The sequence below is a fragment of the Tenebrio molitor genome, chromosome 8 (genome assembly GCF_963966145.1).
Source record: "Tenebrio molitor chromosome 8, icTenMoli1.1, whole genome shotgun sequence".
Taxonomy (NCBI): Eukaryota; Metazoa; Arthropoda; class Insecta; order Coleoptera; family Tenebrionidae; genus Tenebrio; species Tenebrio molitor.
In genome coordinates this window covers 14,332,385-14,357,850 of record NC_091053.1, presented here as the reverse complement: position 1 = coordinate 14,357,850, position 25,466 = coordinate 14,332,385, and the positions used below count along the sequence as shown (strand labels likewise).

Below are 25,466 nucleotides of genomic sequence, written 5' to 3'. Positions count from 1 at the left end.
ATGGCAGTACGATAACATTAATAGACTAAATTAAAGTTACTTATAATTTTATTTTCCATAAGTTTTTAGTTATTATTGTTTCTATGTCGAAGGCTTTTTTTAAACGTAATTAACTGAATATTTAAATTTTCCATGAAACTATCTGCATCTTCACTTCTCATATCTTTTAATTCTAATGCCAGATACTGACAAAATTGGTCACACTTATTTGCTTTGTTTCTATCGGCAAGATTTTTAATAGTATTTGAAATGTCCAATAAAACAGTGTCCATCTGACTTGTAGTCTCAGAAATTTTTCGTCGTTTTCTGCATACAGGCGTTTCAACTGCTGAAGAACCGGTAGCTTCTGCCGATTGATGTTCTTCCATGATCTCGCATTCTGGTGAGTTTTGAGTTAAATCTTGGTATGTCATTGATTCATCTGGATTTACACTATGATTTTCCACATCATTATTTAATATTAATATATTTTCCGAATAATTATTAGACGTGTGTCTGTGCTCTTTCGTGTCATACATGAATTTAAAAAAACTCAGTAGTGGCCAAATTGGTCTGGTCGAAGATGAATTCCCACTTCTAAAATTTTTTTCTTCAATTTGTACCTCTCTTCTATACTTTTCGCGTAAAGCCTTGAATCTTGCTTTTACTGCCTCAACTGAACATAAATGTTATAAAGATACAAAATCGTTCAAAGAGATTTTGTTACCTACCGCTTGTATTTAACGATCGGGCAACATTTTGCCAACTATTCTCCTTTTGTAGTAAGGATTTATATCCTTTATGAGCTTTGTCATACAAAGGCTTATGATTAGCCACACATTGTAGCAAAAATTCATCATTAATATAACTTGAATGATGATTTAAACTATTTTCTGCCATTTTAATGACGTTTTAATTTGACGTGTGCTTTCGTGTCAAGTGTTTTATTAAAAATGGGTGAAACACGGTAGTTGGCACGTGCTGTGTTTGCACTTGGCACGAAAAGTGATTAGAAACGTACCTTAAGTTGTTGTAAGATATTTCGCAATTGTGTAACAAAAGCACATTTTACTTTAATTTTATTTACTTCTAATTCCGCTAGTTCCAATGTAGCATCACAATCAAACTCATTTGTAAGTCCTTGTACAGTTTTTTTGTTAACGATGCTCAAAATCAATCACCACTTGAATTCCCTTTATTGTTCCTTTTTGGATCCTCCACCAGTCTTGTGTGTTTCCTTTTTTCTTTGGCAGCCGTTTTTATTGTTTGTTGGACACACTTTAAAAAAAATCTGTGTAGCGACTTCCCAGGTTTTGACTATTAAAATCCTTGGCAATTTTCGACCAACACTGACTTTTTTCCTCCGAACTAACCACGTGTGTTTTTTGATTCGCTATGGTACTCTTGTACTTATGTTCTTATGTACAATACTCAAAAGAAGCGTTTTTTCCTCCCACAAATAATTCGGACAGCGTTTTCTCTTCTTTTTTGCCTCATTTTTCATCATTTTACAAAATGGAAATCGTTATTTTTCGAACTTCTCACAAATTGTTTACAATTTATTCTGACTTTTTCCACTTTTTCTTGAAATTGTCAACTTTGAAACTGTCAAATAGCAGCGCCTCTAACGGAATTCTTCTTCCGTTGTCAACGGCTTGCTTACAATTCGATTATTTTTGTTTTAATTAATTAATTAATCATGTTTACTTAAACAGACTTTAAAATATGCGGTGCAACGAAACAAATTTTAATACACCATTAAATTTTAATCTCGTTTTAGTTAATACATGATTAACGAAAATGCGGTGCAACCGGCCATTAATTCTTCCATAAAGGACTAAAACACGATCGGGATATTTTAGCAAGGTAATTTAGTTCACGTACGGTTCCTGTGTCTTCAAATAAATTGACGATTCTCTTAACCTTACATTTTGTAAAGCCTACATTTGGATAGTGTTCCACGAGAAAACGAACTGTGTCATTGAAGTTCTTACGACACTCTCCATAGGCAAAATGTTTTTCCTTTTTCAACAATATTGAAATTTCTGCCGCTGCAGTCTATTTTTAGAGTATTTTCAATAAATTTTCACAATTTGACGTTTCTAATAAAACGCGCCCAATTTTGACAGGCTTTAAAGGGTGTACAAAATGTTGTTTGGCAATTAATCAGCAGTTGTTTCAAAAGGTAACTGCTCAAGTACCTTCAAATTTTACATTAAATTTTTAACGACAAAATCTAATCTTTTCGTTGAATCAGACAAGTGATTTACTTAATTGTTTGTGTAGACTCCTATTTTTTAATGTTTAACAATCTAAAAATTATCGCGCATAATTTTCGATAAAGGAAACATGTGTTAAAATTACATTTTTTTACTTGAGGTAATTTTATTATTATTAATTGAAACTTCACGGTCTAAAATATCTGCATTTTAAATTTCATAAAAATCCGTTGGCAAATAACCGAGATATTAGGCTCAAAATCTTAGCTGAGACACCTGTATACGAGCATTGATCAATTTCTCATAAGAACGCGTGTAAAATATCCCGAAACTTTAAAAGATAATACATAACTTTAAAATTAGAATTAAATTAGAACTTTCAACACCAAAGATTATTTTTCGTTGTTCTTACTCTGTTTTAAAATGTTTGATAATGTATATTATAATGACTGTTGGATGTTCATTTAAATTGCAAAATTGGATTGAAAACTCAGGCCAATACTGAGCTAGAACTGCCACATTCCTACCTATATTGCTTAGCTTGGTGTTCTTGTTTATAACATCTACTTCTTTATCTTCTGCTGTTTCATCCAATGCAAGCGTCCCACCACCCAAGACTTTTCTGGCAATCTTTACTTTCTCTTCAAATGATTCTTGTCGTAATGTGAATTAACTTTTCAATAAAGTTCTACACACAAAGTGAAAAACTAGGACAGCAAAACGTCGTAGTTATGTCAACTTTTCAATAATGTACCTAACCTTACTAGAATTAGATAAGATATAATATGCCCGACACCAATATTTTTTTTTATTTTGTAGGCCAGTGCAATGCTTTTGAAGAGATGCAGTTGGAGTTTGTCGTAAACGCAGCCTCAAGTGATGAATCAGATGTTGAATGGGACATCGAAATAAAAGATGTCACAGAGATAATGATAATTTTATTGTTAACTAAATGTGATTGTTTTGGAATCATTTTAATTCATGGCAATATCATAGACTAGTAAAGTTAAGATAAACATGTTATCCTAAATCTCTTCGTTTTTCCTTGTCTATTTCTACATACTCGTACATACTTATTTTAGTTAAATCATTGGATTGATTTGATTAGGAAAAAGGTACAGTCGCGAGCATTAAATCTTGGTCATCAAGGTCACAAATAAAAAAAATTTGCCTGCTGAATTACGGCCAATGTCAATAAAAAAAATGGTCTTAAGTTTTATTGTAAACATTCGAAATTATGGCCCCAATATCGTATTTTAACAGAGTAAAAATTATTTCGCTGATAGAGACGGATGTGTCAAAAGCTAGGGTGGCAACCCAGGTGAGACTTCCAAAAAGTTGACAAGATCTTCATAAGACAGATAGAATTTAGAAGTTATGCTCGTTTCACATTAGAGCACTTTCCATTCGTCAAAGAATGACTTTGACGAGCAAAATTTATTGCTCGCGATTGTACATTTTAAAACCGCCTGAACATGTAGACAGCAAGGCAGCCAAATGTACATGCATGCAAGGAGTGCAAGGACCTGTTAAAAATATGCCCCTTCTGAAATCTGGCTACCATGGGTGTGAAACGTATATACGGCAAGCAGAAGTATTTGTTTGTGGGTGCCACGACCTCCTGGCAAGTAGGAGCATTTATTTAGTTTGTGGGTCCTAGATATGATAAGAGACAAGTCTCTTATCCGACCATGCGCGTCCGCAAAATCTTTGTGATTTCGAAATGACATTTAACGGGAGCACCTAAGCTCTCTCTTTTGAAACGCAGTTAAAAGCACAAAAATGTGTAATATTAGTTGCATACTTATTTATAGTCAAATCAAGCAATTAAACCCTTGTTAACGGTTGCAGTATCTCTTTTGTTAAATAGTGTCTAGTTTCCGTTGTTTTTGTTTTCTAATTGCATAGATGGAGAAACATTTTTTTTTGTTAAAAAATAAATACCTGTAAGCAACCAACCATGCACCGTACGTAGCGTAACCTAGAAAACACAAGTAATGGCTTGAACAATATACAGGCTTAGGTATTCTAAATGATTGTAGTCGAAGTAGGCCATGCCCATGTTATTACATTTTTGCCGCTTTCATGTGAACTGTCAGTTTTGTCGCTGCCACTATCATTTTTTAGGCGAAAAGTGCGGCGATGAGATTTTTATTTATTTTTGTTAAATTAACGATCGAATCCAGAAATATTGAGTTGTTTTGTAACCAATTTAACTCCCGTGAACGATTTGTACTCACTTATTCACATCATTTTGATGTTTTTTTATGTGGAGCGGCAACAATAAATTTTACATTCAGTTTTCACGCCTACTTCGACTACAATCATTTAGAATAACCCTGTATATATGGCTTGAACTACGAATGAGCACGGCCACCGGCCGGATAGACTATGATATATGATTATATCTAGGTGGCCGTGGTGGGTGCCCGCGTTTTTTACTTGCGAGGTTAGAATGAGTTCAACGTGTTCTGTGAGTTCAACTTAGAATAAACTTCTCTTAGTTTTAATGTGAGTAGTAATCGTATAATACCTAGGTATCTACGATAAGTTAATACTGCAATGGCCAGTTCAGATACCAACAACAAAGTGAAACTCTCTCGAACAAAATTAAAATGGTTTAGGTGTGATCAGTGTAAATACAAATCCCGACAAAAGAGAGGTTTAAAAAGACATGAACTTTTACAACACACGCTAATCGATGAAATCGAATGGTTTGAGTGCGATAACTGTGGATATAAAACTAAACAAAAAGCAATTTTAAGAACTCACATGTTGACGAAACACGTGTCTCCTAGTGAAATACAGTGGTATGAGTGTGACATTTGTGAATATAAAACTAAACTAGAGGGAAACTTAAAAAAACATAAACTTTACCGACACACGTCCGTCGATAAAATAGAATGGTTTAAGTGTGGTGAATGTGAATATAAGACTAAACTACAGGGAGATTTAAAAAAACATAAACTTTACCGACACACGTCCGTCGATAAAATAGAATGGTTTAAGTGTAATGAATGTGAATATAAAACTCAACAAAAGGGAAATTTAAAATCACATAAACTTTCACGACACACGTCCGTTGATGAAATAAAATGGTTTAAGTGCAATGAATGTGAATATAAGACTAAACTACAGGGAGATTTAAAAAGACATAAACTTTACCAACACACGTCCGTCGATGAAATAGAATGGTTTAAGTGTAATGAATGTGAATATAAAACTAAACTAGAGGCAAACTTAAAAACACATAAACTTTACCAACACACATCCGTCGATGAAATACAATGGTTTAAGTGTAATGAATGTGAATATAAAACTAAAATAAAGGGAAACTTAAAAAAACATAAACTTTCACGACACACGTCCGTCGATGAAATAGAATGGTTTAAGTGTAATGAATGTAAATATAAAACTAAACACAAGGGAAACTTAAAAAAACATAAACTTTGCCGACACACGTCCGTCGATGAAATAGAATGGTTTAAGTGTAATGAATGTGAATATAAAGCTAAATACAAGAATTATTTAACAAAACATAAACTTGCACAACACACGCCCCTCGATGGAGCACTATGGTTCAAGTGTGGTCGATGTGGATATAAAACTAAACAAACAGGAACTTTAAAAACTCACATACTTACACAACATCCACCTTCCAAAAAAATACTGTGGTTTCAATGTGAAAAATGTGAATATAAATCTAAACAAATTGAAACTTTAAAAAATCACATGTTAACAAAACACGTTTTCTAGTAAAATATAATGTAGACGAAACAAAGAAAAACTTTAAAAGTTACATAGGTATGTACTTAAAAATACACTTGCCAAGTAGGGTGGTTTGAATGTAACTTTATAATCAATATTAAAGCAATAAGAAAACGTTGTAGTTAAGGTTACGTTAGGGTTATGTATTAATTAAGATTAGCTTAAGAATGTTCAGATAAATATGTAGATCTATTATTCGAAAGTTAAACCTTAAAATATGAAAAATCCTCATACGTACGGTTGGCTTCAAAAAAAACGGGAACTGTCAGAAAAAGTTCTGTCAGATTTTATTAAATACATTTTTATAGTTTGAAACGGCCTTTTAGAATTTAGGTTAAAAAATTGCACTTATGTGTCAGAAATACTACTGTCAAACAGACACAAATTGACATAAATTTCCAATCCACATTAGGTCAAATTTCATTTCCCGTTTTTTTTTAAGCCAACTGTACATACTCGTATAATAATTATAAAAAGCTATTTTAACATCATTAAACCAATATAACAGTATAAGTTGCATTTTTTTCATGTTATACCGTGAGATCGGAAAAAAAATTAGAGTTGGCTGTGACCAAAAATTTCATTTGCCAGATGCAAGGTGTCAATTGTGTGTGACCTATCGGTTGTAAAAGAATTTCCTCACCTAGTGCAAAGTGCAATGAAACAATGAGATTTAAGACTCCCGGGCCTTTATTCAACGGTGAGCACATAAATCGAAACAAGCGAATTGCCGATCCAACGATCAATTTTCAAATGACCTTCGCAAAGTCGGGACATCAATGATTAAAATGCAGCTATCAGTAATTACTTGCATTAATTCAGGAATTGTGCCAGGCTTGTTTTTAAACACGTTGTTTTTCAGGTATGGAAAAACAAAATAGTCAAGCCAAGTTGTTATACTTGGGCCAACCAATAGATATACAGGGTGAGCAACAATAACTGTTTCAGTTGGCAATAAAAAAATTTATCATAAAATTTTCAAGACTGAATTGTACCTATTTCGGTTTATTTTATTGACATTATTGACAGCTGGTATACATTTCAAATTTAAACGTCTTGGTTTTTGTAATCTTTTATTAATAAAATGGTTTTCTCGTTGGAACATGACATAAAAGTCACCAAAAATCACCAGAATTTATTGCCAACTCAATCAGTACTTGTTGCTCACACGGTAGTAATAAAAAAAAGAGGATGTGGCCTAGCTGCGTAGAACGATATACGCCGAAGCCTGTTTCACAATGAAGCAGGTTCTTTCTAACAAATAGAGAACCAAAAGTCTTGAAAAAAAAACTATTTTGTAATACAAATCGAAAAATGCCAAGGAAAACAAACAAACAAACCCGTGGTCAAACTCCTGAAGCGAGGTTAAAACGAATGACATGCAGGATGCCGTCAAGTAATTTTTGTGGATGTACATCAGGCTTTCGAAAATCTGCGCACGTTTTCAATAAGCCAATTGGAAGCTGCTATTTAAAATACGCGGGCACTAAGGGGCGGTTTTGTTACTATATCTGTTGGTTGGCCCAAGTATAGCCTGCTATTATACGAATGAATTTATTTATTATGGTTTTAATAGCTTTATGGTTTATTTTAAACATATGCTGTCGCGGCCTTTTTTGAAGATTTTTCTCTGATATTCAACTTTCTTTTATATTTTTAAGAATAACCCCACCGTTTTGCAAAAACTAAATCTTGATCAAAGAAAAATTGTTTTAATATTTTTAACTTACCCGACCAAAGGTAGGTAAGTTATTGTGATCGGTCCAAAATTTCGAATTGCTAATTTCATCAGATCTTTACGTTTTGAGGTCCCCTGAACACGTTATAGATATTTATGCATTAAGGGAGATATGAACATGATTTTTCCCTGAGGTTGACGTGGTTATAATCCGAGGGCCTTTGGCCCGAGGAATTATAAGTCAACCGAGGGGAAAAACATTAATATCTCCCGTGGTGCATACTGTTACGTATGATGTCGATATTGAAGTTCTCGAAGGACCGTTTTAGTTTGTTTAAGGTATAAACGTTTGCCAAAGGGCCGTGAATTGAAACGACGTGTTGTTTCGTGAGATGTTTAATGTTATCTGTTACTTATCTGTTTGTTCTTACAAAAACTGACTAGCAAAAAAGGAGCTGACCTGCTGGCAGGTAGGAACGATACCGGCTAATAAAGTCGATATGAAAAATTTAACATGAGCTCAACCATGCCGCCCCCGTTGAACTATTTAGAATAGTTTAACAAAAATTGAAATTCTATTGTTACATGTTGTAAACAATTTTAAATTAAAGAAAATTCTACTAGCTATAAACAATATGGTACAAATTCAGTAGCACTTTACACAATGGATTGCACATTGTTTTCTTGTTATTTACCACTCTCACTTCACTGCACTTTGTCGTCAGCCTCTTCGTGGATGTTGTCCATGGGCAGGATGGAGATTCTGTTCACCGCTCGTTTCAGGATGCCGGAAGTTGTTTTTATGGAAACAACTCGAGTGATTCCATCTTTGCCTGGATGAAGTTGGATTATCCTCCCGAGAAGCCACTGTTGAGGAGGGAGGTTGTCTTCATTGATGAGGACCATTGATCCTGGCTGTATTGTGGCTGGTGGTCGATTCCATTTTGACCGTTGTTGCAATGACGTCAAATATTCTTTACGCCAACGAGTCCAAAAATGCTGACGAACTTGTTCAATGTACTGCCAGCGTGATAGACGGTTTTTTGGCAGCAATAACAGGTTCGGTTCTACTGGAGCCATCAGTGGTTCTCCAACCAAAAAGTGCCCAGGTGTTAGGACCAGGAGGTCGTTAGGATCGTTCGAGGCGGGACATAAAGGTCTGGAGTTAAGGCAAGCCTCGATTCTTGCTAAGACCGTATACATTTCTTCAAAATTAAGACTCGAATCTCCTACCGCGCGTTTAAAATGTCGTTTGACGGACTTAACGTTGGCTTCCCATAAGCCACCGAATGTGGGAGAACGTGGTGGAATAAAGTGCCATGAAATATTGCACGGTGTCAAGGCATCGGTAACATTTTGAAAGTTAACGGATTTAAAAAAGTTGCATAACTCTTTATCGGCGCCCTTAAAGTTCGTTGCATTATCCGAAAAGAGATCGGTGACATGACCACGTCTCGAAATAAAGCGTTTTAATGCTGCTAAAAATGATTCCGATGTTAAATTTCCAACCAATTCTAAATGAATTGCTTTGGTCACAACGCAAATAAACAGTGCTATGTAAGCTTTCGTTTTTCTCAGTTTTCCACGACCACTTCCTTCCTTTATTAAAATAGGACCTATGTAGTCGATGTCGGTTTTGACAAAAGGTCGTGCTGCTTCGAGCCTTTGTCTTGGTAAATCGCCCATAGTTTGGTTGAAAGATTTTGGCTGAGCGCGAAAACATTTTATACATTTATGTAAAATATTCCGAACTATGTTACGACCCGAAATAATCCAAAATTTTTGTCTTAGGGACGTTAATGTGGCTTGAGCGCCGGCGTGGAGCTGTCTTTCATGTTCCTGAATCATTAATAACCTTGTTACATGGTGTTTGGCCGGCAATATTAAAGAATATTTTTTATCATAGGTGACTGATGAATGTTTGATACGTCCACCTACTCTAATGAGGCCGTCTTCGTCTAAGATCGGGTTTAACAAATATAGACAGCTTTGTCTTTTGACGTACTTATTTTCGCTCAAAGCCTTTAACTCTGGTTTGAATGAATCACGTTGAATTAATTTGATAATTGCTATTTGAGCATCATTTAGTTCCGACGCCGTTAGAGGACCAGTGAGTTTAGAGTTTTTGTTTCGACAGTTATGTGCAACTCTTTTTATAAATGCCACTACTCTCTGTAATTTTATAAATTTTGAAAAATTTGTTAAAAATTCATCCTCTTTGACGTTTGCAAACAAAATTTTGTTTGTTGATTTTCGTTTTTCCGGTATATTTTCCGAATCGAAATTAACCGAGGATTTAGGCCATTTATTTTCCGGCAACCTTAACCACTCGGGGCCGTGCCACCAAAGATCGTTTGTCTTTAATTGATTGGATGACATACCTCTAGAGACAATGTCTGCGGGATTATATATTTGTGCTAATGTGCCTCCACTCATTTAATTCTGACAAGGACTGTATTTCGCTTACGCGATTAGCTACAAAAATGTTCCATGTGTTTGGAGGTACCGCAATCCAGGATAAAACTATGGAAGAGTCCGTCCAAAAATATCGTTGATCAATATTTAAATTTAAAATTGGTAAAACCTTTTGCATTAAACGTACTAAAAGTAAACTGCCACATAATTCTAGACGTGGTATTGTTAATGTCTTTAATGGGGCTACTCTTGATTTACTGCACAAAAGATTTGTTGAACCGTTACCATACGAATCGACGCTTCTTATAAAAATAGTCGCTCCGTAAGCTGATTGTGAGCTGTCGCAAAAACCGTGTATTTCAAACTTTACTGCAGGAAAAAGGGTTAAAATTTTTCTGTTAACTTTAATATTGTTTACATTCATTAAATCTGAAATAAATTGAGTCCACATTTGATGCAACTCGTCTGGTACCCTCTCATCCCAAGAAAGTCTCAAACTCCACATTTTTTGCAATATGAGTTTAGCTTCAATTATAATTGGTGAAATCAAACCCAATGGGTCCCATAATTGCGCAATGGCTGATAACATTAATCTTTTTGTTGCGGTTTCGTTTCTGTACTTTAGATTGACTTGATATGTAAGGAAATCCTTATTGTACTCCCAAACAACACCTAGAGTTTTTGTTTGTTGGTCATCACTTACATCAATTGGTTTTTCATTGTTTTGTGCTGAAGACATTAAGTTTACACTGGTTGACGCCCATTTGGACATTTCAAATCCAGCTTTGTTTAAAATGTGATTGATTTCTTGTTTTAATTTGGTGGCTTCTTGCACAGAAGATGCTCCAGTAAGCAAATCATCCATGTAAAAGTCACGCAATATGATTTCACTCGCCATTGGAAAATGATTCTTTTCTTCGAGCGCGGCTTGCTGCAGACAGCGTACCGCCAAAAATGGTGCACAGGTCGTACCGTACGTTACTGTTAATAAGCGATAAGTTAAAATAGGATCTTCCGGATTTTCTCGCCATAGAATTCTTTGATACTCGCAGTGCTCGGGATCAACTTTAATTTGTCGATACATTTTAACTATATCACCGGTAAACGCTACTTCAAATGTACGGAATCGAGTTAATATTGAGAACAAGTCTTGTTGGATTGTGGGTCCCGTACAAAGAATATTATTTAAGCTTTTGCCGTTGGATGTTTTTGCACTCGCGTCAAAAACTACTCTGAGTTTACCTGACGATTGTTTGAATACTTCGTGATGTGGCAAATAGCAACCGAAGTTATTGTTTGCGTAATCGTTTGGAACTAATTCCATATGGTTTAACCAGAGGTATTTGTTTATGAACTTGGAGTACTCGAGTTTCAATAATGGTTGGTTTTTAAATTTGTGCTCGAGGGAATGTAACCGTTCGTTATTTTCTTTAACGAACGGCAATTTGACAATAAACCTTCCCTGATAATCACGTTTGTGGTTACTTAAGAAGTGTGTTTCGCACAAATCTTCTTGTGGTGACCAGTTACATTTTGATTTGTATTCTTCAATTTCCCAAAATTTTTGAAGTTGGTTTTCGACTGTGTTGTTCGTAATCAAGGTTATGTTACTGACGTTTGTTAGCGAGTTTTTCGAGATTTCGCCGCCAACCAACCAGCCGAGAGATGTTTCTATCAGGTGGGGTTGTCCCGGTACTGATATTTTTCCTGAACCTAATAATTTCCAGAAGAGTCCGGCCCCAAGTAGTAAGTCTATTGGAAATGGTTTATAGAAATTGGGGTCCGCTAACTGAATATCTTTCGGAATGTTAATGTTTAAATTCTTTACAGAATACTCAGGAATATTTCCAGTGATTTTTGGTAAAACTAAACACGAAATTTCTGACGAAAACGTATTTACTCGCGATTTTATTGTTACCGTAGTTGATTGCTTTGAAGTGATAATTTTTTGATTTATTCCTTGTATGGAAATATTATTGTTACTCAAGTTCAAATTTAATTTTTTCGCTAAAGATTCCGTTATTATGTTGCTTTGCGAACCTACGTCCAGCAAGGCACGACATTTATGGAAATTGTTTTTATCGTTTTTGACATAAATTAATGCCGTCGAAAGCAAAACGACCTTATGTGGTCCGTTACCCTTTTTCAGTTCGTTCACTCGAGGAGTTGCTAAATTACACGTTCCTTGTTCAATTGAATTTAGGACAACGTCTTGTTGGTGAAGAAGACTGTTATGGTTTTGATGGCAATGTTTGCATTTGAATTTAGACCTACAATCCGCTGTTGAATGATTCGGTCTTAAACAATTTTTACACAAATTTCTGTTATTAACATTTTGAATTTTGTCATGGTGCGAGAGATTCAAAAATTCTGCACATTTGTAAATTGTATGGGTAGGATTTCTGCAGTAATAACATGAAAACTGTTTGTTATCTACCTGAATCTGAGTCGCTGAGCATGCTTTGGTGTCTTTACTCGCGTTGGGATTGCATTTTGATGAAGTGGGCTGTTTACTCACATTGAATTTGTTTAAATTTTCTAGAGCTTCTAGAGTTAGACATCTTTGTTCTAAAAATTCGATTAAGCTAGTTAATGCTGGAACTTCAGTTTTTAATTTGGACTGCCATTCCCGATTTGTTCCGTAATCTAATTTTTCGATTATTATCGGCACTAATAAGGCGTCCCATTTGTCCGTTGGTTGTTTCAAAATTTTTAACGCTTCTATATTAGTGTTGACATCATTAATTAATTGTCTCAATGCCGTATTTGAGGCTTTCGAAATTTTATGAATTGATAAAATTGAATTGACATGTTCTTGAACGATTAATCGAAGATTGTTGTATCGTTTTTCGAGAAGCTCCCACGCTACTTGGTAGTTACCTGACGAAATTGATAATGCTTCTACTATACTGAAAGCATCTCCCTTTAAACATGATTTCAAATAATGGAATTTTTGACAATTATTTAAATCCGTTCTCGTATGTATTAAAGTTTGAAACGTGTCGTGGAAACTAGTCCAGTTTGAATAGTTTCCGGAAAAGCTTGGTAGATTTAGATCCGGTAGTTTTACCGATACTTCTGATGGCGTTACTACTGGTTGCGATCCGTTTTCCGACGCGATGGATTGTTTATCTACAAATTTAGCTATTTTTGCTAATAAATTGTAATAAAGAGTTTCAAAATTGATCCATTCGGTTGCAACTGCTTTGCTTTGGTCGCGAGAGGTACTGAGAGGTTCGATTTCCGATTGAATTTTATCGAACTCTTTGTACGCCGATATTAAGTCGGGTCTACGTAATCTTAGTTGATCCAAATCATCACCTTCCTTGAAATTGTTTATTATTTCTTTCATTCGATTCAATTTGGCTTTTATTCTATCACGCTCGACGGTTAACTCCGCTAAGTCCGGCATTGTCGCAATTTTTTATACGAAGAAAATACTAATTGATTGATTGACTTCAAATTATACGGTACAACGCAAGAATCCAGGGGATAATTTGGAGGGTTGAAGGGGGAAGAACCACTGACCTTGTGCCGTCTCCTACGTCTTGGTGATGAACTGCTTTTTCACTTTTGATTGAATGACTTCTTCGATTTCTGTTTTTGCGGGTTCTTGGTATCCTGATTCGGGTGGGTTTTTTCGTAATCCGGCTCGGAGATAGACCAATGTTACGTATGATGTCGATATTGAAGTTCTCGAAGGACCGTTTTAGTTTGTTTAAGGTATAAACGTTTGCCAAAGGGCCGTGAATTGAAACGACGTGTTGTTTCGTGAGATGTTTAATGTTATCTGTTACTTATCTGTTTGTTGTTACAAAAACTGACTAGCAAAAAAGGAGCTGACCTGCTGGCAGGTAGGAACGATACCGGCTAATAAAGTCGATATGAAAAATTTAACATGAGCTCAACCACATACAATATTTTATTTTTTAGTCTCTGTACTTAAAAGTTAAAATTTTATTAAAATTATTTATCAGGGAAGATTGAGTGAATATGTGGTTGCTATAGTTTCGTTCTCATGAGTTTGTTGTCAATGTGGAGGGCGAAAAAATTTGACAAATCCCAAGGGAGATATAGTCCATTTTTTACCCTTTTGCGATGACGTCATTATCTAGTAACTTTACGTATGTTTGAGCTAGGATCAGAAACAAATTTGAATTGATCATAAATAACTATAAATGTGTCAAATTTGTTGACAATTGCTTCGAAAGGTTATGTTTGTAATCAGTGTAATAAGTGAAAGAAATTAATAATTGTCAAATTGACAGGAGCATAAAATAACCTCAAAGTGACCATCAATAAATAAACATGCCTTTTTTTTTGTTTTTTCTGTTTCTGTCGTTTCAATAAAGAGAAAGCGAGGAAGGAAATCGTGACCTCACCTCAGAAGGGTAAAAATTGGACTATATGAGTTGTTTTTCACAATCTGTATCTATGACGAAAAGAAACAATATCGTCACAACTTGTCAAAACGAAACGTCAAGCTAATTTTAAAGATTTTAAGCGATTTGGAGCCTTTAAGCGGCTCGTCAAACAAAAAAACGTTGTATTCAACTCGTTCGTGTGTAAATTGGGCTCTTTTTGGCACTCGTGGGCCTTTAAAACGCTCGTTTCACTCATGCCAAAAAAGGGCCAATTTACACGCAAACTCGTTAAATAAACTACTATTAACAAGAGGTGCTCTAAAAAACAACCCTCTGAATTATTCTTTGAAACTTCTATTAAGGCATAGGTATCAGATATTTAGTGAGCTTATTTCCGGTAAATATGAAACTGAATTTCTAAGAAGCGGTAAACAAAGGATCATTTTACGGGAGTTGACAATGTTAAAATTGGAAAAATATGTAGAAGAAATTAATGACAAATGTATTTTATGTAACAAAACATTGAAGTCGATGTTGATATTGAAATAGTCATATCCTTGCCAATATATTTCTTAATACTCTTAGGGCCGGTTGCACCAACGTGAGTTAAATTTAACTACATATTAAAATATACGAAAACATTGTTATAACAATAGGTAACTAAAGTAACGAAGCATTTTAACCTACAGTTAACTTTAACTGGCGTTGGTGCAACCGGCCCGTAATTATTCAAAATGAATCAATGGCCAAATTAGCACCCAAAATAAAGATCCACCAAAAAGAAAATTACTTAAATTTAATAGTTAAACTTATAAAACACATAGAGATAGGGCTATTGGCGAGGCCTCCACAAAAGCCAACGCATGTATTGGGTACCTCTAAGGTGATGTGGAAAAGCCTCTTTATTGTTTTTATCATAATAATTATTTTTCTTCAAACAATATTCAGTTTTACTCATTGAAATATATAATTTCCCTTATATTGGGTATTATAAGTTACACAGTAGTCAGCCGGATTTCGTGAGGTCACTATTTCTTGGTCGCGGCCTCCATAGCTTAACAATGTTCAGATAGTTAGATAGATATCGTGTGTTCCAATAAAAACTCACTCGCAGTAAGCCATGACTATAGAGATAGACAGACTGGTCATGTCGATTTTAGGATCATTGGAAGTCGTTCATTTGTTACTTTACAAATTTTCATCATATTGTCAGTTGACAGATAACCTATAAATTTACTTTAGTAAAGTCCATTCACGTTGGATTTTCCTCTCAAGGTCAAATAATTTAATTTTGTGGCTCTGTAATTATGTTTTGTAAATAGTGACATGCAGCTAACCAACATAATGCGATTTAGCAATGCTCAATCCAACCTGTACGGTGTTTACCTGCATGTCACTATTTACAAAACATAATTACAGAGCCAAAAAATTTAATTATTTGACCTTGAGAGGAAAATCCAACGTGAATGGACTTTAGTTCATTTCACATCTGGTACTAAGACATACTTCACTTTTGTAATGGCTTGCTGCGAGTGAGTTTTTTGTGGAACACACGATAGAAGTGATTCGTCAGCAATCGGAAGTTATTCCAGTTATACCATTTAAAAGTAAAAATCAGTACTGCCAACTCAAACAGTCCTTTTTGATCGCGTTGTAAATATCGAGCGATCAAATTAATTTGTAATCGAGATATCCATGGGTTTGAATCCGTATGTCTTTTACGATTGATATGTTGAGATCTAACCTGTGTTTCAAGCTGTATTTATTGGAGCGTGGAGTTCAAGTAACGACATACAATTTAGGATTCATGGATAACTCGATTAGGTACAAATTAATTTGCTGCAAGCAGGGTTTACACATGGCTGCCAACAGGAATTTGAATTTCCACAGCCACCCCTTATGCCAATTGAAATGGAGTTTAGTACTATTAATGAAGAATATAATTTGAGAAATAAAACAAGGAATGTGATGCATTTCTTAGAAGACTGAGTATGAATTTTTTTTGCAGAGTATTTGTCCAGGAGTGGTTATTTCGGAATTTCAATTCAATTTCTTTGCAAGGATGGTACCTTGGAAGCTATGAGAGGTGGTCCGATTCTATTTCCGGAAGATATAGCAGAATCCATTGTCTACACTTTGTCGACTCCACCAGGTGTTCAAGTAAGCGGATGAGGTGTTTTAAATTATTTATTATATTGCACATTGTGTAAGGTACATGATATTTTCATACATCCTAGGGGAACTGATTTAAAACAGAGGGATTTTACGTTTGAATTATTTTATATCACATTAGTAAAACGCATGTTTTAATTGTAATTTGTTAAAACTTACTGAATAAATGTGCTCCATTTACCTAGTTAAAGCTAAGCTTTTAATTGAAAAACATTTCTGTTTGTACGAGTTATGGGTATTAATAATAAAAAATGACTTGTTTTAGATAGGTAGTTTTTATTTTCTATATAAAAAATATGTAGAAACATAAGGAAAATGGTGATTTTTCTACGACTGAAAAAAAAACGGGACTATACAAGGTACTTCGTGAGTGATAATGAGCCCAACGGAATTGAAAATGCAACCCACAGGGCATTTGTAATCTAAAATAACCACGTTAACTTTGCAAATGTATTGTGGGTTGCATTTTCAATTCCATCTGGGTCATTATCACTCCTGAAATACCTTGTATTTCAGTTCATATGTTTATGGTAACAGGATTAAGATAAAAGAAGACATCGTTTTATTTTATTTGGGAAATCTTTTAAAATAATTCTCCAAGAGGATGGATAGTAAGTTCGTGGACCTAAAACATAACAAAATTTTTATCACATCGAGGAAATGTACGAAAGGCATACTTGAACATGTGGTGGTGTTGACAAAATGTACAGAACGGCTTCAGCAATATCTTCAGGTTTCAGTGCAGGCATTTGAGATACAGCTTCTTTAGTGCCATCATCTGGGAATCCATCTTGAAATTCGGTACGAACTAATCCCGGACTAATACTCTGCCACCAAAAGAAGTATAAATTGCAACCAGTTAAAATAATTTCAATTCTGTATAAAAGTAAGTACAACATGAAAGGAAAAACTAACCTAAAAATTGTTGTCACTAAAATTATGATGACACGTTTTAATCAAAATACAGAAATAGGTACCTACTCATGGAATGCTGCGGTCACTCATTCGTGACAAAAAGTACTGCTTTATGCACTTGTTGCATATTACTATTGAAATTTACTCGTGTGGCCAGTTGAGTGATATTCAATGGGGTATTTATTTTTCTAAGTTGGCATTATTAGAGCAAAAATGTCTAGAGAAGATTTCGCTGACACGAGGTGTTATGAGGACGATTGAAGATCAATGAGTCATCCCAAATCGTGCCAGTTTATGGTTTCAAATGCAGGATGGGTTGCCTGGTTTTTCTTATTTTTTTTAATGATATAAAAAACTACTTAAACCTTTTTTCAAAAATTGAAGGACCTAACCCTATTGATATTTTTACTTTCCTTCAAATTAAAAAATGTCTCAAAAAACAACGTAATTTCCTAAAGCATTACCGCGTATGCAACAATTACTGTTTGAGTCAGCCATAGATAAAATAAAAATACTATAGAATGCAAAGCACATTACAAATTTTGTGCAAATGTTTTTGCGCACCTACCACAAGCCACCAGAGGGCGTATAGTCGGAATTTAAATAAAACAAATGTTTTCAATTGTGTCACTTTTGACATTTTATGTTAAAAAGTTTTGAATTGACGAATTGACCAATAAAGATGCGAGTCTGCAGTGTTAAGATATGTTATCGTTTAGGTCCAACGCGGCATAGATTTCCAAATCCTTGTAAGTACGTTCAACGTTTCAATGAGATGTTGAAGCAGACGGGCAATACTCATGTTGGACCCTCGCACGGTTTGTTGTTTGTACTTTAAAAGTACATAAGAAGTTTTTAGCAAATAATAAGTTTACGAAGGAAGCCATACCCAGTTTACAAATTCCTCATGGTATACATCAAAATTTAAAAAATTCTGTTTCAAAACTAAGGAACTTGGAAAAATTGTGTACTTTAATTTTTGATGAAATGTCGATAACGCTGCACGTTGGTTACGATATCAAGATGGATAGTCCAGAATTAAAAATTGCCGAACACGTAAGTAGGTATCATCAATAAAATAATTAATATCTCCATATTTAGGTTTCCGAAAGGGATAAATACCATTTTAAGCGATAAAGACAGCAGGGTGGTTTCATATAAAAATGAAGTTTATAATCAAGCTTTAGCAATGTGTAAAAAAGTTGAAAATAAAATAAATACAAGAAATACCTAAAATAATGGGAGTACTTTATTTGTGTTGTAATTAAAACGAATAATAAAATAGAATGAGAATTTAGGGAAGGAGGTAAAAATCACAGCAGGCTCTGAAATTTTGCACCTACCACAAGTCGATAGATGGCCTCGGCTATAAAATGTCGCATGGACTTTGCATTCTATAGTATTTTATTTTATCTATGGAGTCAGCAATAAAACTATAGTGACTTTTGTGCGTTCCTGTTGGCTAAATTTGCCACATAATCGGAAGGAACTAACGTAAATTTGATAGATCGCCGAAAATTAGGTTGTGTGGTGCGAAGCAACGCTGTATTGAAAAATGAGGGCACAACATCAAATTTACATTAGGAAAGTTTTCGTTTCCCGTTTTTTTTTTGCAACCAACTGTAAAGTCACTAGATAATACTAAAATAATACAGGGTCATTATAATTGATTTCATATAAATGTTCATCAAGTGAGCTGTGCATTTGTAAAAGCACCTTTAATTTAGTTACATTACAAAAGTAACATTTATGAAGGTCATATCCAATAAATCTTTACTTGGTAAAAATACAAAGACAAAAACAAATAAGAATTACTTTAATTTAATCAGTAAAAAGATGTAACATTGCTTTTGAAATCAGCAATGTTAAAATGGACAAAAACTAAAAAATTGGTCAAATCGGGTTCGCGCAGAGCAAGCAACTTTGAAAGTTAAAGTCACTAGCTTTAGCTTTACTACCAACAGAAAATCAGATTTTCATGGCTTGCTTAGATGCACATTTATATGAAATTGAGTATATAAATACAGCGTGATCAACAATGACTGAGTCTGTTGGCAATGAAACAATTGAAAATACTGGTGATTTTTGTCTAGTAATTGGCACTGACCACGCACTGACTGGATTTTTTAACTTGAGATGACATTAAAAACATTCTTGGTAATGCAGGTTATGTTTATACTATTACAAAAATTAACCTTCGTTGGTAAATTTTAAATTTGCCAAATTTCATTGTTACCAACAGACTCAGTCATTCTTGATCACTCCGTATTTGTAACAACTAGTGGGCGTAGCGGCGCACCTAAAGCATAGCGCACAGCCACCTACGATGGTACAATCATTTATAATGACCTGGTATATCTAGTGACTTTACAAACAAGTTAGAGATAGGAAAAGGCATCTGCACGTTGGGATATCATCTTGAGGAAGCTACCGCTAGTGAGAGGGATTTCAATCCACTGCGCATCCATCAGCCACGTGCCAAGCTACTTTTGTTGAGCTGTATACTCTGTACACTGATAGATTGCACTTTTTTAAATTCTAGTTCCAAAACATAACGCAGTGAAAAATACTAAACTCTCCTTCACGTTACTTAGGGCCAGTTTCATAATAAGCTTAAAGTCGACTTTATCTTAACGTAACTTTAAGGGATTGTTGCAACAATGTGTTTCTATGGTAAATGGTAAACTTTAATGTTAAAGTAACTGATTATGAAATTGGGGGTTAGGAAACCGTTGTAGCCTTCCCGCCAATAGTAACCCTACGCCTATGATGTTGTTTACAGAATTACAGACAGCTGTCACTCTGAATCTTCATTCAGTACAAGTGTTTTCAATTGTTATAAACCATTGAATATGAATGATATAACAAATTTTTGCGCGGTATTCTACTTTTTACCGCGTAGACACTTATCTCTGCGTCTATCAAAAAACGTGCAGTCTATCAGTGTAAGTACGGAGTATACTTACGGTAACTTTAACTGGACATTTATGGTAGCGCAACTCCTGCCTTAGACTTTCTGTCAGGGCCGTAACGGCGAACTTCGATGCCGGATAGACATTAAAATTGGGTTCTGGCATATTAGGCACGTAATGCCCCGCCACCGAGTTCATGTGGATCACGTGCCCGGCAATATTGTTCTCCCGCATCGTCTTGAGGGCTTCCCGCGTGCAGATGCACAACGCCATCACGTTGACGTCAAAGACTCTGCGCCATTCGTCGGTGGCACCCTCTGAAGAAACGTCATAACTTCATAACTTGAGAAACTTCAGCGATCGATATTCACCTATCAAGTTCGTGGGTCTTGTTAATCCGGCGTTATTGATCAGGATGTGCACGGGCCCGACGTTCTCCCCGATCCATTTGAAGGATTTCAAGATTGCTTCCTCGTTAGTGATGTCGCAGCGAAGGGGATAGAGCTGGCCGGGGGTGTCGGCGAGGCTGTTGGCGAGCTCTTGGAGGCGGTCGATGCGGCGGGCTAATCCTGCCACCTACACGAAAAAAAGTTCAAATGAAGGAAGAAAAGGAATGAAACGGTTCTTATTGGAAACTATTGTAAAAACGTTTTAGATGTGGATTGGCAAACTCAAGGTCGCTTAAAACTTATGATTGAACTGTACAGTCGCGAGCAATAAATTTTGATCGTCAAGGTCATTCTTTGACGCAATCTAAAATGCTCCATTGTAAAACAGTCCTAAATATCATAACCTATCATGTTGTATGACATTAATTGTCATTTTTTTCTCATTTTTTGACACTTTGTTGACATGGGCATAAGCAGGCAGGGTCATTTTTTTAATTTGTGGCAATCTAACCAAATTTTGAAATGACATTGACGACCAAAATTTATTGCTCGCGACAGTACGTTACTGAAAAATCTGTCATAAATTCGAAATATAACGGGTGACTATTAAAATTTTCACTTGGAGTTGGCTTTGAACGAGTTTTTATTTTTCTGTTACTTTAGACACACGCAAGAACGAACGACAAATGTCAGTCAGTACAATTGAAACATAACCAAATTAAGAGAAGAAATGTTTATTGAAATGTCAAACTTGTCAGTGTCTAAGGTGCAACGGAAAACAAAGAATGATCCATAGCCAACCCTAAGTGAAAATTTTAATAGTCACCCGTTAGTTTGTCTCAATTATAAATATCCACAACCTTTTATGTTGGCAAAATAAAAATATTTCTAAATTGGGGATTCTTATAACCAAAGTTGGCAATATAATTATTTGATAAACATGATTCGAAAACATGAAATTTAGTTCATAAGTTTATTTTGCTTTTAGAATTTGATTTTCTACCTACTTACTTGCTGTATTTTAGAAAAGGTTTTCGTTCTTTTCTTTTATTCTAAAATTTTGATTTGTAACCTGACGCATTTTTCACCAAACAATGTTGCCGGTTGTATTTCCAGCGTAGAATGCAGTATATAGTTACTTTTCCTGGTAGTGCCAACTTAACGACAAGTTCCCAATCCACATCTATAACGTTCCAACTATAGTTATATAGAGATTGACTTATGGACCTATACCTATGCTTTGAAGATTGTGAAAAATAGAGAAAAATCAAAACATATTTTTTTTTTAATTTAAATAAACTACAACAGTGGTTTTCTTTTCTTTTGTGTTTTTCTCAAAACTACTTTTTTTCAAACTCTTAAACAAAATATCTCGAGATCTACTCAAGCGATTTTGATGAAATTTATACCACATATTCTTTATATCTATTATCTAGGATGTAACACAGGATTTTTTTAATTGGATGCCGCGTTCATTTGTTATTACTTTTCAAAACTCTTCAAACAGCTGTTATTTCTACAAAAAAAAAAACCAAAAGTTTGTCTCTGTGCCACTTTAGCCATTTCCTTTCTTTACAATGAGATAGCCGAGTTGGGATTTGAACCAACCGCCAGCAAAAGCCAGGAAATTACCGGAGTGGGCACCACCAGCGACCACTGGGGGCGTGGGTGGAAGCCGACAGGGGATGAACGGCCATGTTTTTTTTTGAGACACTTCTCCCTTGTCTGTAGATGAGTGCAGAGGTACCCTGTGCGATTTTCTGTTTTTTTTTGTGCTCTAACTGTGAGATTTTCGGTGTTTTCCGAATTACATTAGACGTTGTTGTTGTCCAGTCCTTCTGGTTTGAACTAGGTATGTTTGCGGTACTAAAATTATGTCTGTTTCGCACGGAATGTATTTTTAACTATTATAATTGTTCGCACGTGGTTTGTTGATGTGGCCACCATATTGTATAAAATCCGCCATTATCTCGACCATCCCCATGTATCAAGCTTTTTAACAATTGTAAGCTTGCGAAGGAGAGTAAGGCAGCCTGGTTCTAGTTTTGCTAAATTTATAAAACCGTATGGATCACGTTTTTTTTGTAAAATCAGGTGTAACAATTCACTAACGTTCCTAAAAAGAAAAGAAAAGGGCGCCAAGTTTTTAGAATGGGTCTGTGGCTTTCATTTTTTTGTTATAAGCGCACTCCCTCATTTTGACTCGTTTTTTTTTTTTAACTATTCCGAGTGACGCTTTTTGGTGTAACAAGTATCTATTTATTGCTTAACATTTTTAATCAAAATTTGAAAGTTTCCACTTTCCATCCCGGTAGCAACCAATTGGGTTTATATTTCAGGTATCTGCGCGGGCTTTTCCTTATCCAGGGATCTTCTACATTTAGGTATTTTCATCGTTTAGTCCCGGGGCGCCCTCCATATTATTCAAGGGGGGCCCCTTGTCGATGATCCGGCTCTAATAGGCTAGGGTCGACTGGACTGTGTTTTTTTGTTTTATTGTTATGTATGTGTTATTGGTTGTTACCACTTTTCCATCCCAAACTGAAAGTGTTCTTAGATTACTCCGTCAACAAAGTTTTGCCGCGGTTTCGTTTACATTTTCCAGTTGCTGTAAATGTCAATTCTTCCTTATCGCGAGGGTCTCTCTCTGTTTGAGGGGTTTAGTTGCTCCTAACATCCAATCGTTGAACACGACCCCGCGGCCCCTCGTTTAACATGTTGTGCCCCAAGAGAGACCCGAAAACCATAACGCTTGGCGGGGCTTGCTGAATGCTGGTCCGCAACGTCGCTCATGGTGTAAGTTGAATCCGAGTTCCTTGGCACAGAACTTCCGGAATGGTAATCTGTTCTCGAAGTTTGTGGTACTTGACAAGCGTCGTTTGTTTTTGCTCTGAAATAGTCATATTCAATTCAACCGATGAACTTAGAGTACCTCAATTTGTTGACTTAACGTAAAGCAGTTAGGATTTTTCCCCTTAGCACTAAATCACGGGTAGGCGGGAAATGATAAAGTCGTAAGGATAGGTACCACAGACCCCCGGACCACCCAAAGCCACTCACTCCTTCTACAGCGTATCTGCCGTATTTTGTAAATTAACTTGGAAAAGAAAAACAGAACATGCTGAAGTTCTCGCCTAGTGCCCGCTCTCGCTCGAACGGTCCGAAGTAACTGTTTTGTTTAATGTACATGACCCTCCTGTTTTTTTCTGAATTTGAATTGTGTTGTTTATGAAATCAGTTTGCTCAATTCTCACTAACTGTCCCGTCCACGTTGTCACTTCGGACTTGTTCGTATTTTCAGGAGAGGTTTTTAGCGGAGCCTCATTCGGGGGTCTGGGAGAATGGCCAGAGCTCACCATTTTCCTAGAGTTCTAAATGAGTAGTCTTCTCACATTTGAGGAGACTTGGGTGCCCTCTCCCGAGACGTTTTATTATTCATGAATCCCGGCGTTAACGAAAATCATAACTTTGAATAAATAGCTGGTTTTAATTATTGTGTTGTTTTATTTGCACTCTTCTGTGTGGTTCACAAACCCTGTTGGAACGAATCTGGTAATGTTTAATTTGTATAAAAAAAAAACACAACGTAGGGAAATTAACGAGGTACGATCACGCGCTCTTGGCCATTTTTGAATTTCGCGGGTGTTATTTTCATTGCGTATGTTGGTAGAAAAAAAAATGAGATGGACGCTTGGTGGGAAAATTGAATTACCCACTTGGTTCATCACAACAAAAAAAAATTTTTTTTTTCATTTTTCGGACGATGTCTGAGAAAAAAATTCCACCATCGGCAAGAATTTTCAAAAGAGAATCCTGCTAGACAACTTATATCTCCGCCATTTTTTGATTTTTTTTATTCGTTTTTTTTTAATTTGTCCGTAAAACTATAACGTATTTGTAAAAAATAAAATTTATTTTATGTATTTAATAGTCGCGTCAAAAAAAATTGTATCTATTTTTCTCAGCGCCTTAACGCACATGATTGGAGTGGAATTTGTGGTTTTTCTAATTAAAATCTCTTAGTCTTTGCAACGGCAAATATGCTTACTCTGCCTCTAATTTTGGGAAATTGTAACTAAGTACATAATTTATTGTTTTGGTCTACACATCTATTCAATCTATTTCACAAAAACGTTAAAAATAAATAAACATTCTCTCTGCGATAAATAACTTACTCATTTGTGGATCATTAATTATTTATTGCAAAACCTTTGACCCATTTTATACGCTGAAGGATGTGCCATAATTACAACACAGTCATGGTGTCATTACATTTTAAACTGCAACGTTATAATTTACCTTTGACTCTTTATGAATAAATCTATTCCAACCCCATTTTGTATTCATCGCAAAAAGATATAATTACTATTTGACATGGACAAAATCCAATACGTTCAAGGACATTTATGCACCGCACAATAAGGACAATGGTAGTAACAGCTGAAATGAATATTTTAGTAAACACTTTATTTCAGGATCACGATCGATAGTCTAGTTTCATAAGTTACGCCCAGTTAATTTTAGATAGAATGCAACTTACTTTCAACCCCTTTAGCACTAAAGCTCTTGTTATAGCTGCACCCATTCCGGCACTAGCACCAGTAACTATAGCCACTTTACCCTCCCAGCGCTCCATTTTTACAACTACCCTTGAA

The 25,466-nt window shown here is 35.4% G+C and overlaps 1 protein-coding gene and 1 long non-coding RNA gene across 2 annotated transcripts; one reads left to right on the top strand and one right to left on the bottom strand.

Annotated features, from left to right (window-relative positions):
• The first annotated feature begins 4,602 nt into the window (after positions 1 to 4,602).
• LOC138136541 (uncharacterized) lies at positions 4,603 to 16,861 on the top strand. Its single transcript, XR_011161331.1, has 2 exons — positions 4,603 to 4,709; positions 16,432 to 16,861. It is a non-coding gene; the product is annotated as an uncharacterized lncRNA (long non-coding RNA).
• Positions 16,858 to 25,453, bottom strand: LOC138136533 (farnesol dehydrogenase-like). Its single transcript, XM_069055757.1, has 5 exons — positions 25,352 to 25,453; positions 20,794 to 20,998; positions 20,477 to 20,739; positions 17,273 to 17,422; positions 16,858 to 17,220 (listed from the first exon to the last, which is right to left on the bottom strand). The coding sequence occupies exons 1-5, from the start codon at positions 25,445 to 25,447 to the stop codon at positions 17,179 to 17,181; spliced, it is 756 nt and encodes a 251-aa protein (XP_068911858.1). The 5' UTR covers positions 25,448 to 25,453; the 3' UTR covers positions 16,858 to 17,178.
• Between the last annotated feature and the right edge of the window lie 13 nt (positions 25,454 to 25,466).

Excerpts from the sequence above, each read along its gene's own strand:
- LOC138136533 (XM_069055757.1), bottom strand. The coding sequence starts at position 25,447 with ATGGAGCGCTGGGAGGGTAAAGTGGCTATAGTTACTGGTGCTAGTGCC. Across the intron at positions 20,999-25,351 it reads TAGTGCTAAAGGGGTTGAAA|GTGGCAGGATTAGCCCGCCG; the intron begins GTAAGTTGCATT and ends TTTTTCGTGTAG. Across the intron at positions 20,740-20,793 it reads AAGACCCACGAACTTGATAG|AGGGTGCCACCGACGAATGG; the intron begins GTGAATATCGAT and ends ACGTTTCTTCAG.